Here is an 18,259-nt window from a genome sequence, read left to right as displayed (position 1 = left end):
GTTACCAAACATTACCATATGTTACCACATGTTACCAAATGTTAATAAACATTACTATATGTTACCAAATGTTACCTCACGTTAATAAATATTACTATATGTTACCACATGTTACCAAATGTTAATAAACATTACTATATGTTACCACATGTTACCAAATGTTAATAAACATTACTATATGTTATCACGTTACCAAATGTTAATAAACATGTTACCACGTTACCTCACGTTAATAAACATTACTACATGTTACCACATGTTACCAAACCTTACTGTACGTTACCACTTTACCAAATGTTAGCAAACATTACTATATGTTACCACATGTTACCAAACATTATTAGATGTTACCATGTTTCCTCGCGTTAACAAACATTACTATATGTTACCACATGTTACCTCACGTTAATAAACATTAATATATGCTACCACATGTTTCCTCACGTTAATAAGCATTACTATGTTACCACATGTTACCTCACGTTAATAAACATTACTATATGTTACCACATGTTACCTCATGTTAATAAACATTACTAGATGTTACAACATGTTACCTCACATTAATAAACATTACTAGATGTTACCACATGTTACCAAACATTATTATATGTTACCACATTTCCTCGCGTTAAAAAAACATTACTATATGTTACCTCACATTAATAAACATTACTATATGTTACCACATGTTTCCTCACGTTAATAAACATTACTATGTTATACCATATGTTACCAAACCATTACCCCATGTTAATACATATTACTATGTTACCACACAGTACCACAAATTTACAAATATTACGACACATTAACAAATATTTCATTGCAAACATTTAATTTTATTGAATTTATAGAAAAAGATTGTCCAATCTTGAATGAAAAGGAGCATGAAGAAGACAAATCTCACATAAACAAGATCCCAAACGTTCCAACACATTACCACGCTTTATCACACGTGACCAAAGTGAAAATGAAGAATAATAAAGATCTAATGAATAGATCCCTTGCATCGACATGAAGAGGAGCAGGGACTCGCCACATCCAGCAGATGGAGCTGCTGTGAAAAAAGCCTACTGTGCGAAGCAGCTGGCACGCACGTGTTGATCCTAGTGGCTGCCACTTACAGGACTGGGGTGGAACCACATGGCCCCGTCAGACACTGCTCGTGTTTGTGTAAAGGCTGAATGTATTGTGTCGCTGATGATGATGGCCATGTTTTAGCTCCACGAGTGGAGGAAGGTTGGCCCCAGCAGCCATCTTTACCCTGAAGGACGTGGGCATCATAAAGGGGCCACACATGTGCAACCCGTGCAAACACTGCAGCTTCCACGTGGCACAAGGCTGCAGTGTTTCCGCCCCAAGGCCACTTTTTCACCGCTCCGCATCGCCACAATCGCTGTGTTCACCACGCCGACTGCACACGCTCCAAAGTAGCGTGTACGACAGTACCTGGACACCAAAATAAGGCTTTCACTGACCATTAAGTCAAAATATTGCTTTTAGGAAACACTACTTTCCTGGTCCTGGTCCAGGAGGTGAGGGACCCAGACACCATCACCACCACCTTCTCCCAGGGGTCAACTTCTTTGTCTTTGTCTGTCAGGTTGCTTCAACTACACTTTTCAAGGCCCATACGGCATCCCACCATCATCAGAGGCCCCGGCGGGACCCCAAAATGCCACTTGTCCATCTTCTTTTTTCATATCAGTATTATTTTCAGGTCCAGTACTGATGAAATGTACGTATTCATTTCTGGTCAAGCCAGGAAAGTCTGGTCCAGGAGGTGTGAGATGCTTCCCACTACTGCCAAACCTCCTTCACAAAACCCCTCGCATCATCGGGGGTACCGGCAATACTCCAAAATGTCAGATGTTGGCTTTCATTACTAAGGACAAGGTGAAGCGTCTCCTTCGCATGTGACCTCTGAGAAGTCCAGCTCAGCACTTCACACTTTGCATTCGATTAACGCCCAAGCACCCCACACCCCCCCACCCCCCACCCCACCCTGCTGCTACTGCTGCTCCTGTGGTAGACACAGGAAGTATCTGCTTCATAAGCTGCCTGGCCGCAGTAAAGACTTGCAGGCTGCAGGCTGCCGGCTATAATTAAGGCCCGGTAAAACACACACCTCGACGCAGATCAAAGCGAGACAGCCCTTCGGCAACAAGTTGTCCTCGACGCCCTCGGCCGCACGTTTGATGTACGTGCCTCGAGGCTGGGCACCTATTCAATGACAGGAACATCCGTGTTCCACTTGTTTTACACGCAAGAGGAAAACATATCTCCAGGAAGGAGTTTATTTGATAACATAGACTATTGACTGTAACTGATGTGTGCGGCGCACCCGATACTTTTATCCGTTTTGTGGTATTACTATAACGGCGGGTGTTTTGCAGAGCCATGTGAAAAATGTTGCGAGGTCTCATAACAGCGCCACCATGTGAAAAATAAGAGCACGGGCAACACAGCCGAGGTGCATGTGTTGACCGATTCTCACCGTCTTGTGCGCAAAGCTTCAGGAGCAGAAGAGTTGGATTGAATTATTTCCTACGTGATCGTGAGGGTTTTATAGTTTTATAGAAAGTCATTGATTTTTACTCTTTGAATTACAGCATGAGAACAATAAAATAAGTAAATAACATATACAAACTAATGAACTCAAAATGTCATTTCATTTAATCAATAAAGCCATTTAGTTGAGCTGTTATTTTGCTTTTTAACTTCATGAATGAAAAGAAATTAATGTTTGAAATATCTCCTGCATGCCTTTTATGTAGGAATTAAACATGGACGCAGAGTAGTTAGTTTTAAGTAGAGCAGCGCAAACTACAATCATAATCATAACAACTTGATTAAAAGGCATTTCTTCATGTGTGGGTTCCAATTATTTTAATTATTATTAATTATTATTTATAAATTAATTATTTAAATGAATTACTGTGCAGGTGTACCTAATGAAGCGCCCGGTGCATTGTTTGTTATTATTTCGGAACAACCTTTCACTGAAGTCAACACTTTCCAAAAAATAAGATGACCTTTGACAGCCAAATGACATCCTGCTACAACGCTGTTTAACGAGCAAGACTCTCACATCCTGTGTGCCCACCCACTCCCCACCACCCACCCAACTAAATCCTCCCCCTGAGGAGGGAGCCATTGATGAACTGCTTCCTCCGGTCTCGGTCAAAGGAAAGTGCAGACGACGCCAAACACACTGAAGTTGTCAAGTTTAGACAAATAAATGGACACCAGACTCAAAATGGACCAAAATAGCAAATGTAGCATCGCATGATGTCCTTTGGTGTTACTCTCTCCAAAAGACTGGAGGTCGGTATTTAGGACCATGCATGATATGTTGTTTGATGCTAAGACTAAAATGGACAATCAATATGGTATCATATTCTGTGATATCGACGTCTACAAAATACTGCAAGAGTCTGTATTCAAGACTGTGCATGATATGCTGCCTACTACGACCCCTCACTGAGCACAATACGGAGCCAAAAATAGACAGACCCGGAATTGACCAAAATAACAAATATGGCCGTGAATCCTTCGACTCATACTGTTGAGTTTAAGACAGTGTTATGCTACCTGCAGACCAAAAATGGACCAAATGAACCATGAACCTAGTATCACATTGCCTGATGTCACCGTCTCCAAAATAGTGTAAGAGGCTCTACTTAAGACTGTGCATGATATGCTGCTTGCTCCTAAGCCTCCCTGAAAGCAGCACAAAGACAAAAACATGGGACTCATACCCATAATTGAACAAATCAACAAATATGGTATTTGCATCCTGTGATGTTACCAGCTCTGAAATAGTGTAAGATTTAGTCTGTATTTGAAACATGCATGATATGCTGCCTGCTTTACTCCTCATTGAACACAACAAGAAGACTGAAAAATTGAAAAATATTGGACAAAATTAGCCAAAATAACAAATGATGCCTCAAATCTTTGGACTCCAAATATTGAGTTTGCTTGCTGCTAAATGTTGAGTCTACCTTTAGGACAAAGTATGATGACACAAAAATGGACCACAGACCCAAAATGTACTAAAATACCAAATGTGGCATTCCATCCTTTGTTGTTACCATCTCCAAAGTACCGTAAGAGTCTGTATTTAAGACCATGCATGATATGCTGCTTGCTGCTAAGCCTCACTGAAAGCAGCACGAGGGCAAAATATGGACAAAAGACCCAAAACTGACCAAATTAATCAAATTATCTTTTGATGTCATGGTCTGCAAAATATTATGAGTCTAAATTTAGCACAGTGCATGATATGCTGCCTCTGCTTTACTCCTCATTGAACACAACAAGAAGACAAAAAAATGGAAAAATATTGGACAAAATTGCCCAAAATAACAAATGATGCCTCAAATTTTTGGACTCCAAATATTGAGTTTGCTTGCTGTTAAATGTTGAGTCTACCTTTAGGACAAAGTATGATGACACAAAAAGACTCCAAAAAATGGACCACAGATCCAAAATGTACTAAAATACCAAATGTGGCATTCCATCCTTTGTTGTCACCATCTCCAAAGTACCGTTTGAATCTGTATTTAAGACCATGCATGATATGCTGCTTGCTGCTAAGCCTCACTGAAAGCAGCACGAGGGCAAAATATGGACAATTCATTTTTTCCTCACGAGGGTCGCTGGAGCCTATCCCAGCTGTCTTCGGGCGAGAGGCGGGGTACACCCTGGACTGGTCACCAGCCAATCACACAGTGTATGATATGCTACGTGCTGCTAAGCCTTGTTGGACACAGCAAGAAGACATAGGAGATAGGCGTCCTTGGATGTGCCCGTCTCTGAAGTAATGTAAGAGTCTGTATTTAAGACCGTGCATGATATACTGCTTCCTGCTAAGCCTTGAGAAGTTTTCAAAAACAGCGTACGGGCCAGAATGATCTTTTTGGTTTGAGTTGAAAGAAATGAGTGTTTCTAAACCTCATTTAATAACACAAGTTGTTGACTTTCAGACGTCGGTTTGGTTTGTGCAGGAGCACGGGTGAGTTAAAAAAACATTCATGATGTTTCCTGGGCGGCCCCCATTCTAAAGATAATGTAGATGTCAGTGTACATGTCATATATCACTATAGACATGAATAGTTGCTTCCTAATGTGCAAACACGTCAGCCATGTTGGCTTTTTCCAGGCTTCTGATTGGCCAAAACACGCATGACAGGCGGTGAATGTGTTTTTTATGTTGACAGACATTTTTTTCAACCACTTCTCCCGTGGATGGACCTTTTTTAAACACCTGAGTGCGGAAAGCAGTCGTGTTGGTGTGGACATAGGCTAAGACCGTGCATGATGTACTGCTTGCTGCCACGCCTCACTGAACACAGCGAGAAGACCAACGCCAAAGGTATCGTTCCGACCACTAAGTAAGGTTAAAAAATACCTGGGATGAATTATTGCAATACAGATACTCAGTATTAAAGTATTAACCTTCAGTAGCGGCCATTTTAAACCATTTTAACTGATTTTCCTCGGCCAGGGGTCGGCAACCTTTACTATCAAAAGAGCCATTTCACCCCCTCGCTCACTAAAGAAAAATGGGCTGGAGCTGCAAAACATAATTTAAAAACAATATATTTTTCGAAAGTTTGAATCTTTCTTATTTATACCAAGTTTTAACAGCAGAATACAGCAAATAGAAGTGCAGTGTGCATGTGGAATGGAAGCCAACTCATAGAGTGATGACATCTTGGTTAAAGCTCAATACCCGACGCCTGAAAAATTGTGCAGCGACGTGCTCACATCCAGAAAGAATTGCCCTGAGTCTCCCAAGATTTTGACTGACTGCCAGATTTGGAGGGAATTTTGGGGTATCAAAGTAGTTCAGAGGAGAAAAAGCGGAGTTGAAAAGTACTCTTGCTAGTATACGGTCTCACAGAAAGTCCTTTTTTTTTTCAAAACTCATTACAAAGATGTGTATTTTCCTCATAAAAAATACTTGAGCATTGCGAAAGGAGCCACAACAAAGAGGCGTGGGTTGCTGACCCGTGTCCTAGGCACTTCCAATATTTCTATTCTATGATCTATGTTTCTATGGCTATACACACATTGAGCCTACCAAAATACCAAAATTCGTATCTGCAGTAGAATCAGCTGGGAGAAAGTTATGCTTTTTTTATCTTTCACTTTGACGCAAATATTTGTTGCTTTTGGAATGGAGTGAAATATCTAAACAACGATACCAACATAAACAACCCAGACATACAAATGCACACGCATGTGCATGCGTTCAAATGTCCCTACTACATTGCCTAACCTGCACGCTACGCTCCTCCCTCCCCGATTTTTCCGTCCACATGACCCATGCCGAGCTCCTGTCAGGTGCACTTCTGCCACCTTGTGGCCGTTTTTATGGATTCAAATTGTTCTGAGGTGAAATCCACAAGTGGGGAGTTGCGTCATCGCCTCTTTTTGCCTCATAAAAGACGTGTAAACAAGTTGTTGGGATCAGGTGTTCGGGTTTATAAAAATGTTGGTACTCAATGAAGTCCCAGAGGGCAACGTCTGGCTTTGACGCTGGAATTTAGGCAATTGAAATGTGCTTTGAAAAGTAAAAATATTAAAAATAAAATTATTAAAAATCTAAATGTACAAGTAAAAATGTTGTTTTGTGTGTTTTGTTGCCATTTGAGCTGTTTGTTTTACTCTGCAGCATTAAGACTGGGACCAGAGGACACACCAACATTAGCAAAACAGTGCTAACATTTCAACCACAGCGTCATTCGAGCTTAGCCTGAAGTAGAAGAAGTAGAAGAAAAACCACAGGATCAAAGGTACAGCTGCCACATCTGTAGTTGGAAAAGCTCTTGGAGTCATTTTAAGACGTGTAGCAAAGCCTGCTTTTTTACAAAGTGGTGGTCATGGTAGACTGAGCTTGATTGCTATTCATGAAGTATTGATAAGTAAAGCATAATAATATGCCAGGTTTACTGCATGTATGGCTAATGGGAGCAAATTGGTGTGGGAAAAATGCACGTATCCTATTCTCATTTCGTTTCAAAAATAAAGAAGAGAAAATAAATGAAGAGAAAATACTGGTCTAATTTCATAAAATTAGTACTAAAACCTGTTTAAGATGTGTATCAAAGCCTTTTTTTGCCTTTTTTGCCTTTTTGGAGTGTATACAGTATATGTAGCAGGTCACAGGTGACGTGCACACACGTGCACACACATCGTTCAGTTCCAAATGTGAAAAGTGTATACAGTTCATTGTGTTATGTTTGTAAACAAATGGTCATTTTGATGTAAAACAAGCCAATTTTGTGTCGTTTATGGTTCATTCATTCATTCATTTTCTATAGCTTATCCTCACAAGGGTCGCGGGGGCAAGAGGCGGGGTACACCCTGGACTGGTGGCCAGCCAATCACAGGCCACATATAGACAAACAACCATTCACACTCACATTCATACCTATGGACAATTTGGAGTGGCCAATTAACCTAGCATGTTTTTGGAATGTGGGAGGAAACCGGAGTACCCGGAGAAAACCCACACATGCACGGGGAGAACATGCAAACTCCACACAGAGATGGCCGAGGGTGGAATTGAACTGGGGTCTTTGGTGGTATATTTGGATAGATATTTTCCTGACACCCATCTATGTTCTACTGCTGATTACTACTAGTATTACTAAGAACTGAAAAAAGTGGATTCTTTTGGTAGATTCCATGTTTATGTAGCCATTTGTGCCTTGAATGATCAGTCAAAATGGTCTAAATTAGCCAGTACGGAAGTGGTTGCTGGGATTGAATGAGAGTATTGAGGTATTTTACAGAATATTTTTCTTTTTTTCTCTCCCATACTTTTATGTTTCAATCTCACTGAAACAATACCATAACATTGATGTTTTTATATCCATGTTAGCTTGTGATGACTGGTGTGGTGACTGTTTAGTTGGAGTGGTTTCTTTCTTTCTTTTGTACTGGGCGATGTACGATAGGATGATAATAATGAACTGGTTGCTCTTGGCACGTAGTTGGGTGCCTCAAGCTGGGTGAGGGTGATTGGATGTGGGGTTTTCATTCTGTGTAGACAAGGAATAATATATGTTTGGTTGGGATGAGGTTGGAATCTGGGTGGTTAGGGGGGTGGGACTAGATAAGTCTTGACTTCTTCCCGCTTCCTTTCAAACATGTGTACGTTTATATATACATAGGTATTTTTATTTGTATTGATTTTGGTTGGGGCGGCACGGCGGTCGAGTGGTTAGCGTGCAGACCTCACAGCTAGGAGACCAGAGTTCATCTCTGTGTGGAGTTTGCATGTTCTCCCCGTGCATGCGTGGGTTTTCTCCGGATACTGCGGTTTCCTCCCACATTCCAAAAACATGCTAGGTTAATTGGTAACTCCAAATTGTCCATAGGTATGAATGTGAGTGTGAATGGTTGTTTGTCTATATGTGCCTTGTGATTGGCTGGCCACCAGTCCAGGGTGGACCCTGCCTCTCGCCCAAAGACAGCTGGGATAGGCTCCAGCACCCACAACCCTCGTGAGGAAAAAGCGGTAGAAAATGAATGAATGAATGATTTTGGTTGGTTTGTTGTGCTTTGGATGTTTTTCATGTTCGAAATAAAAAAGAAAAAAAAAAGAGTGAAAAAGAACAAGTCATTGATTAGCTAGCTCTCCAAAATGCACCGTTAATTTCCGTGACACAGCATCGCCAAAGAAACAGTGTCTTTGTAAAGCGATTCCCCGTGTAGGTCCGCTTTAAACGCACACGAGGGAAAGCGTGTTTGCTCATGATGTGTCGACGTTTGATGCTTGACTCACATTTCGCACGTAAAAACAAACAAACGATACAAAATCAAAAACCCAACAATACCCATTCGGGCTTCTTTTTGGTTTCACTTTTCCTGGGAAGAATGGTAAAAATCTCCTCCCACGCCGGTTAGCATGGCTCTATATGTTGCGATGTAAAGGAATAAAATGCATAATGTATGTGAAGTGCATGGGGGGGGCAAGTAATGGGCCACAACTGACAGGAGCGCTAAAAGAAGGAATGACATCAACACACTAAAGCTATGAAAACAAACACTACTTCCCATGAGGCGCATTCACAGGGATTCCTCCTTTCTGCTTGGATGTTTTTACGGATGGACTCGTCTACTCTTCTCTCAATCTTCTCTCTCGCTTTTATCCTCCCTACGTGAACCCAAAAGTGTTCAATGTGGACAAATGCCAACTAAGATGTGTTTGGCGCTTTCAAAGAAGGCTGTAACTCCGTGTTCAGTGTTTACAAAAAACAACACAGTACTTCGGTTTCAATGTATACAAATGTTGACGACTCCGCGCTCAAGACATGACCTCAAAAAACTCAAGGTCATCTTTGGTATTTTCAGTGTCGTCGTCTACGTCAGCCTATTTGATCTTTTACGAAACGTCTTAGTCGGCTTCATTGAAGATGATTTACCTAAAACAGTCAAATTGAGATCTATCAGACATTTTTAAAGCTTTGGGACTCCAGCAAACCACGGTGGGAGCCATTATCCACAAATGGCAAAAACTTGGAACAGTGTAGAACCTTCCCAGGAGAGTGCCAAAGCTTTAGAAATGGCTTTATGACCTTTTACAGACATTTAAAAACGGCATTTTGTGTTCCGTTGTGTCATAGAATAATATTTTTATTACTTTGATGTTTTGGTCATTGCTCCTGTTGCTTTGACACCTTCATTAACACCATCATTCGCCTTCAGTGTATGAAAATTGGTTTCTAAGAAGATGAAATCGTCTTCTGTATTTGGCATTGAAGGTGATCTAGCGCCAATAATGACGTTAGCAAAAAAATGTTTAAAGAAAAACATTGAAAACTAAGGAAAAAATGAGTCTTTGTGAAAAGCGCTTTGTCAGGTTGATTGATGACTACCGTATTTTCTGGACTATAAGTCGCTCCGGAGTATAAGTTGCACAAGGCCAAAAATGCATCATTCGGTAGAAAAAAACATACATAAGTCGCACTGGAGTATAAGTCACAATTTTTGCGGGTAATTTATTTTACAAACTACAGTATTTTCTGGACTATAAGTCGCTCCAGAGTATAAGTCGCACAAGGCCAAAATGCATCATTAGGTAGAAAAAAACATACATAAGTCGCACTGGAGTATAAGTCGCATTTTTTGCGGGTAATTTATTTTACAAACTACCGTATTTTCTGGACTATAAGTCGCTCCGGAGTATAAGTCACACAATGGACAAAATGCATCATTAGGTAGAAAAAAACATACATAAGTCGCACTGAAGTATAAGTGGCATTTTTTGCGGGTAATTTATTTTCCAAACTACTTGACCAAAACAGACATTACGTCTTCTTGGAAGGCAAGTTCTAACAATAAAAGAATAGAGAACAGGCTGAATAGGTGTAAGATATGCTAACACAATGCTTATTCAGCTACACCAAAAATAAACATGAACACAAAAGGTGTCCAGTGTTTATGGAACATAAACACTTTTTTCATTTATAAGTCACTCTGGAGTATAAGTCGCAGGAACAGCCAACCTATGAAAAAAAGTGCGACTTATAGTCTGGGAAATACTGTAAAGTGTCTTCCGTGTTTCCGCAAACGCACATCCAACACAAACATGAAGAACTGGAAGACCAAACCACCTAAATTAGGTTCACTCAATGCAACAAATTGTCCTTAATGTCTCCAAATCCGTCTGTCCTTGCCAATAAAATGTCTTCTTCAAGAACTAAATGCTGTTTAAGCGTAAATTCCAGTAGCCTTTGATTGAAGCTCCTTGCATTAGGGCGGCCGTGATGACTGAGAATCCACACGCCGAGAAGGAATGCGGTTTACTGGGAACGTAAATCTTCACCGTGTTCCATCCACTCGGTTGCCTGTCTTCAGAATTCAGTCTAATGACGCAAAGCTCTTTCTGCCGCCACTTTTTATCACTGGCCGGGAGGCAAGACCAACATATTCAAGTGCCATAGAATTCCCGCACAAAAACGTTTTTCCTAGCGTGGCTATGCTGACCGTTGCCTAATTTCGGAATTGCAAAGATAAGTTTTGGTCATTGCTCCTGTTGCTTTTCTACCAAAGTCTCCACTCGTGGGACTCGGCCAGTCTTTGAAACGTGGATTTGGGTGCAGGTCATTCCCCAGATACCTCTCGAGTGTTTTATGAGGGGCGATGGGGGGGTCCGGTTGGCCGACACACAAAAGACGACTCATGTTTTATGTTGGGAAGGGGCTGGCTCCCGGGGGTCGGGGGCGCCTCTTGGTTGGTCTTAGCAATGGACGGCCACTGAAGCGTGACAAAGTTTGGTACAAAAAGCTCTCCCATCCGTCAGTGTGAAGAAAATCTCAGAGAACAATGTGCTGTAAAAATGCTGACGTAAAAGAAAAGCTCTGCAATGTCAGAAGTTCCGGGCGCATTGATAAGGTCACGTTTGGTTGGGGGGGGGGCGGGCGGAGGACTTACCAGTCCGTCGCAGTTGTTAATGGCAACCGAGGCGCCGGGGACGTCCGTGACGTCGCCGATGAAGGTGCAGTCTGTATTCAACAGCTCTCGATGTATCCGCTCCGTCCCGTCACTCGCTTCAGAGCGGTCGGCGGGCGCCTCATAATGACTGCTGTTCTGCAAACCATGGCCGTCGTGCCACTCCACCGTGGCGCCCGGCGCCACCAGGCGGCTGTTAGGGCGCAGGCGCAGGTGGAACTCCTTCCCGAAGGCGGTGATGTTGAAGAACAGCTGCTGGTCCGACAGGGTGGGCGTGGGTGCCTCCCTCCTGATGCGCTGCTTGTGTGCGGCCGACAGCAGGTGCGACAGGAAGCGTCCGCGGGAGTCGGTGCTGAAGGGGGTGACCAGGCCGTATTCCTTCAGCCTGCGTGTCAGCTGATCTGAAACACAAAATGACCCGAAGATAAGATGACCGCTTGACAGCCAGCTTGGGGGGAAGTGATTTGGGGCCCGGACACCAAATATAAGATAACATATCTTTTTCAGGATTCAATCAAACTGTAGTTCCCCCTCGGTGGAGTCAACACAGTCAGGGATCGATTCCACCGGTTTAGTGCACATCCATCAACGACATTACTTTCGATCAGGGGTCTCAAACTCAATTTACTTGGGGGCCACTGGAGCTCGGGTCTGGGTGAGACTGGGCCGCATCAGGTTTTCCAAAAAAAAACCACATTTATTAAAAACAAAAAAAAATTAAAAACTTCGCTTTGGTTCCAATTTTCTACAATAAAAGCTCTGATAAAACATTCCACTGTTCTCAAATATCTTAATTTTTATTTTTCTACACAAAATAAGATGAAAAATAAATAAACAAATCAAGAATAAAGAAAATCAATCAATAAGTAATAAATAAATAAATATAATAATAATAAAAACTTAAGAAACCACATATAGTTGGTGGGTAGACAAATTATTTTTTTCAGATTAAAATGAACAAAGCATTATTAGAGCCCTGTAGACATGACAAAACACGACTATAGTCACATTTATACTCTTTTTATTTACAACATATTGCGCAACTGCAGGGTCTTGAGACACATGCTAACTCGCAAACTAGAGAGCTAGCGACCTAAACGGTAGCCTTCAAGTTATTTCCATTACTTAAATAGCCAAAAACTTACCACTTCCACACGGATAGGGAGGATAACTATTAACAGTTATTTAACCTTTAACATGAACATTAATCAAACGTAATAATTTTTTCTGGGTACATGATACCATACAGCATCCATATCAAACTTGCGCGGGCCGCACTAACATTAAACTTTCATATCAAGGCGGGGGCCTCAAAATTAGGGCCGCGTGTTTGAGACCCCTGCTTTAGATACTTCATGGCCACCATACAAGCACTACTTTCATTCAGTAGCTCCTCGGCCATGGCGTCATGTCAAGTTGCTCCACAGCGCTAATCACAGCAACAATCATCTTGCGTCCTGCGGCTGTTCATACATCAAAGAAAGCCAAATGAAGCCCACGGGATTTCACACTTGCCAATCCCCAACGTCGCTTCGTGTTTTCTTTATTAGCGGTGTTTCCGTCACCGGTCTCTACGCCAAGACTTCTTCCTGTTCAATTTATCCTAAGAGATGAATCTTACGTCGTGACAGGAAGGGGAAGCAACCCTAAGGTGTGAAAGTGAAGGTGATGAGTTTTGCTTTGATGCAGATGAGCAAATATGATGCACTTTTTGACTAGAAGCAAAGAAAACTGAAGATGCTAGCAGCTTCTCATGTTGAAACTGATGAAATGGCGTGGCTAAACATGACCCATGATGAACCTCTGTACAGTAATCCTTTGTTAGGACATGACTGGAGTCCTCTAGACATGAAATAACACCCCTATAGTCACCCTTAGACTCAAATTACCCAATATAGTAAACACAAGTAGATATATTAGTTATATTATTCATTCATTCATTCATTTCATTTTCCAATTAACCTAGCATGTTTTTGGAATGTGGGAGGAAACCGGAGTACCCGGAGAAAACCCACGCATGCACGGGGAGAACATGCAAACTCCACACAGAGATGGCCGAGGGTGGGATTGAACTCGGGTCTCCTAGCTGTGAGGTCTGTTCGCTAACCACTCGACTACCGTGCAGCCGCTAGGTTAATTGGCCACTCCAAATTGTCCATAGGTATGAATGTGAGTGTGAATGGTTGTTTGTCTATATGTGCCCTGTGATTGGCTAGCCACCAGTCCAGGGTGTACCCAGCCTCTCGCCCCAAGACAGCTGGGATAGGCTCCAGCACCCCCTGTGACCCTCGTGAGGATAAGTGGTACAAAATGAATGAATAATTAACCTAGCATGTTTTTGGAGAAAACCCACACATGCACGGGGAGAAGATGGCAGAGGGTGGGATTGAACTCGGGTCTCCTAGCTGTGAGGTCTGCACGCTAACCACTCGACCGCCGTGCAGCCCTTAAGTTATATTAGCTATATTATATTAGTCATAGTTATTATTAATATTTGTCTGCTAAACATGGGCCCAAAAGGCTCTTTTCATGCTAACGGTTGCCAACCCCCGTCCTAGACGGACCGTAACCAATATGAAGTAGTTTGGTCAGCAACATATCAGAAAAAAGGCAAAATTGTCCAAGGCTGATGCATGTGAATATTTAATTTATTTTAAAAAATAATCACGTCATCGATTAATTGGATATGTGATTAATCATCAATTAATTGTTGCAGCTCTAATATTAGACATAACTGTCTCACACATTGAGATCGGGAGAGTTTCTCGTTCCTGCAGCAGCTATTGTCTCTTCAGTGTAACATTACTGACACCTAGTGACCAGTGTAGAATATTGCAGCATTGCAGCATCTTTAAATGTGTCTTGTGAAAGCCTTGTACTTGTATTTTAGTTTGGTTACGGAACAATGTATAAAGTATAGAAAAAAGGCTGACCCCTGATGCGTCCCACAGGGATAAGTACTTGGCCCCCCCTTTTATCGTTCAATTTGCTTTAAGTGCTGCTACTTTGGTCATTTTGGATGTGGTGAATGGCTCTGTAAAGAACTTTGAGAGGTGCTACAGAAGCAAAGAGTACACTTGAGTGGTTTACAATACGCAGCCCCAGCTGTGCCAATGCAATGGAAAACAATGTTTGCTCTGCTGCAGATAACAACGACAAAAAAGCTCAAATGGAGGCATTTTTTGTTCGATTGCAACAAGAACATTCATTCATTCATTCTTGGATCATTTGCAGTCAGCTCAGTTATTCCAGGAAGTTGTGCCGACTTTCAAATAGTCATTTCCGAACGCGGCCTCCACTTTGTGGCAGGCATTCGAAAAATCTGGTGGAAAGAGAATGTAAGGTGGATTTGGAGACCTTGTAATTACGGAGAAGTTTGGACACACAAACAGGTGTCGTTGGTGGAACTCTAATTCCATGGCAGGAAAAGAGATGGCAGCAAAAACCGCCCAAAAAAGCTAACTCAGTGGGAAAATGGTGAGGACCTCACGGCGGAACAATGACTCGCATGCGGCCAACAATTACGGGTGGCGCTGACACATCTGCTTGAAAACATCAAAGCGTCCATCAAACTCTTTCATCACGCCCGCTTGTTTGCAATTTCAACTCTGGCGTCGTTACGTCCCAAACGCTTTTACATGCAGATGTGGCCTTCGCTTGTCAACATTTTGACGAGACAATCCTGCGGCTTGGACGCTCATCGTGTTCATAATCGAAAACAATGACGGCTTTCCAAATGTATTTGTGTGATGCATTCATTGATGACGGCGGCCATGTTTTATGTTTATGTTCCATGGCAAAGCTTTAGGGTCGGACGTTATACGTTCCAAGAGGGACAGATGAAGTGAACAGGAAGTGAACAAAGAGCTTCATGGGCCGCGAACATAGTCATGTGACATGCTTATTGATGATCTTTTATGTTTATGTACCACTGGAACACTTTTAAGAGGAGACATCTTAAGTTCCAAGTGAGACAGAAACAGGAAGTGAACAAAGAGCTTCACGGGCGCTAACGTAGTCATGTGACATGCTTATTGATGATCTTTTATGTTTATGTACCACTGGAACACTTTTAAGAGGAGACATCTTAAGTTCCAAGTGAGACAGATGTAAAACAGGAAGTGAACAAAGAGCTTCACAGGCTGCGAACGTACGTGTGTCGTGGATATTGATATCGGCGGCCATATTTTTTGTTTATTTTCTACTGATACCCTTTAAGGTCGGACGTCAATAGTTCTGAGAGGGACAGATCCGAAACAGGAAGTGAACAAAGAGCTTCACAGACCGCAAATACATTTATGTGACATGCTTTTTGTTGTCGACTGCCATATTTTTTGTTTACATATGTTCGATTAAGGTCAGACATCACAACTTCCAAGTGAGACAGATGTGAAACAGGAAGTGAACAAAGAGCTTCACGGGCTGCGAACATACATGTGTGTCATGCTTATTGATACCGGCGGCCATGTTTTTTGTTTAGGTTCAAATGATACACTTTAAGGTCGGACATCATTAGTTCTGAGACGGACAGATCCAAAACAGGAAGTGAACAAAGAGCTTCACAGGCCGCAAACACGTGACATGCTTTTTGTTGTTGACTGCCATATTTTTTGTTTACATATGTTCGATTAAGGTCAGACATCACAACTTCCAATGCCCATGTCGGCGGACATATTGTGTTTTACGTATGTTCGATTGCAACACTTTAAGGTCAGACATCACAACTTCCAAGTGAGACAGATGTGAAACAGGAAGTGAACAAAGAGCTTCACAGGCTGTGAACGTACATGTGTGTTGTGCTTATTGATATCGGCGGCCATATTTTTTCTTTATGTTCAACTGATGCACTTTATGGTCGGACATTATCAGTTCCGAGTGGGACAGATGTGAAACAAGAAGTGAACAAAGAGCTTCACGGGCTGCAAAAAAATGTATGTAACATGCTTATCGACACCGGCGGCAGTGTTTTTTGTTTATGTTGGACTGGAACGCTTTAGGCTGGGCCATGTTAAGTTCCAAGTGGGACCGATGTGAAACAAGAAGTGAACAAAGAGCTTCACAGGCTGCAAAAAAATGTATGTAACATGCTTATCGATATCGGTGGCGGTGTTTTTTGTTTATGTTTGATTGGAACACTTTAAGGTCGGACATCCGAAGTTCCCAAATGGGACATTTCCAACTTCCTGGCAGCCTTTACTCCCAATATCAGGAATTGGAATGAGTCAAAATGACACAGCGACGCAAACATTCGTTGTGAAACAGGAAGTGAACAAAGAGCTTCGGCAAAGGGCCCGCTAAAGGTCAAGTGGAGCCGACGACATGCGGGACATGCTTCCATGGTGGATGGGAACGCCGTGGGAGATAGTGGAGGGTGTTAAAAGGATCCGACGTGGGCTCCTTTCTTAACCTCACAATGGAGACCAGATGTGCGGGGATGGAGAGGTGGAATTTGCTCTTCCTGTCTTAGCCCAGTTCATTGCTGTAGTACAAGCGTGTGTGTGTGTGTGTGGGCGGGCTGTTACTACAGAGGTCCACACATGCACCCCACCCCTCCCCACCCTCCACTTTGATGCAAGTCGTCCTCCTCACTTCTCTCTCGACATTGTGAATTTGAAACACGACTCACCTTCTCGATCATCTTCACCAGCCTGCGGGAAAAAAAGAGCACAGCGTCATTAAAGGAAATAACATCTAAAAATGTCTTTATTTCAAGCCTTATGTAACAGGATAGAGCCCGGCTGTGCGTGTGCGTGTGTCAACATGAAAACAGTGCATGCATTTACGGAGTCAAACGTGCACGCCTGCAGGAGCGCTCCAACTTTTTTTTCCCCGTCTCTGCTTCACGTTTTTTTTTCCTGAAAGTTACCCGAGCAAAAATCTTACCTTGACAACTGAAGTCGCAATAAATCCCAGCAGCAGCAAGGCCACTGACAGCGCGGCCATTGGGAGTCGCGGCAAACGGATGATTCCAAAGGTAAAAAGTTTATCCCAAACGGAAAAGAAGGCGTGCAAACTTTGCCTCTGTCTTAAAGAAAGAAAAACAAACGTGTCATTTAAGGGAAATCATCAGAAAAAAAGAGGAGTGGGGCGAGTTGCGACACTGTCAGTCACTTTGAGTGCTGGATGGGACTTTCTAGAAAGTTTCCTTCGGTCCGCTCATCCCCGCTGCGGGCTGCACAGCTGCGACCTGCTGCCTGGCGCCCCCGCCTAATAAACCCATTGGTCCGGCCCTGTGTGACGTCACAAGGCCACCGCCCGCCCATGAAGCCCCCCAGCACACGCGCACACCTGTAGCCCAGGTCAGACTTGTTATTTTTCATCCACAGATATCATATTCTTCTCTCCTTCATCATTATTTTCTTATTTCTATCATGAAGTATTATTATAAATTATAAGAAAAGTTAGATCATCTGTTCTAAGGTTCAAAGGGTCATAACACCTTTATTACTCACATTTTAACATCCTCCACTGCCATAAAAGTGGTTACCCACTGCTTAGGACACCTAAATAAAACAAAAAACAAGTAAAACTACTCACATTTTCAAGGCAAGGAAGAGGCGGTCATACTTTTTAAATGTAAAAAGAGTTAGCCACTGCTGATATAGCAATGCTAAAAACAATAAACACACTCTTCCGATGCTTTCTGAGCCCGTAAAGTCAATTGATCTGTTCCAGGGTCAAACTGTGGCCATCATAAAAGCCTTATTAACAGTCTAGTTCCCATTTTAATGTCTTTAACTGACACACCAGTAGAAAAAAAAACAAGTTAACTGATGTATAGTAC

The 18,259-nt window shown here is 42.3% G+C and overlaps 1 protein-coding gene across 1 annotated transcript in view; it reads right to left on the bottom strand.

Moving 5' to 3' along the window:
* adamts3 (ADAM metallopeptidase with thrombospondin type 1 motif, 3) overlaps positions 1-17,630 on the bottom strand; it is a 105,883-nt gene extending 88,253 nt beyond the window's left edge. The window contains exons 1-3 of the mRNA XM_058069735.1: positions 17,359-17,630; positions 17,102-17,123; positions 11,458-11,876 (exon numbers count right to left, since the gene is read on the bottom strand). Coding sequence (XP_057925718.1) covers positions 11,458-11,876; positions 17,102-17,123; positions 17,359-17,418 — 501 coding nt within the window. The 5' untranslated portion in view covers positions 17,419-17,630. The remainder of the gene's footprint in view (positions 1-11,457; positions 11,877-17,101; positions 17,124-17,358) is intronic.
* Between the last annotated feature and the right edge of the window lie 629 nt (positions 17,631-18,259).

Source organism: Doryrhamphus excisus, chromosome 4 (assembly GCF_030265055.1).
Source record: "Doryrhamphus excisus isolate RoL2022-K1 chromosome 4, RoL_Dexc_1.0, whole genome shotgun sequence".
In the NCBI taxonomy this organism is placed as follows: Eukaryota; Metazoa; Chordata; class Actinopteri; order Syngnathiformes; family Syngnathidae; genus Doryrhamphus; species Doryrhamphus excisus.
This window is presented reverse-complemented; position numbering and strand designations above follow the sequence as displayed.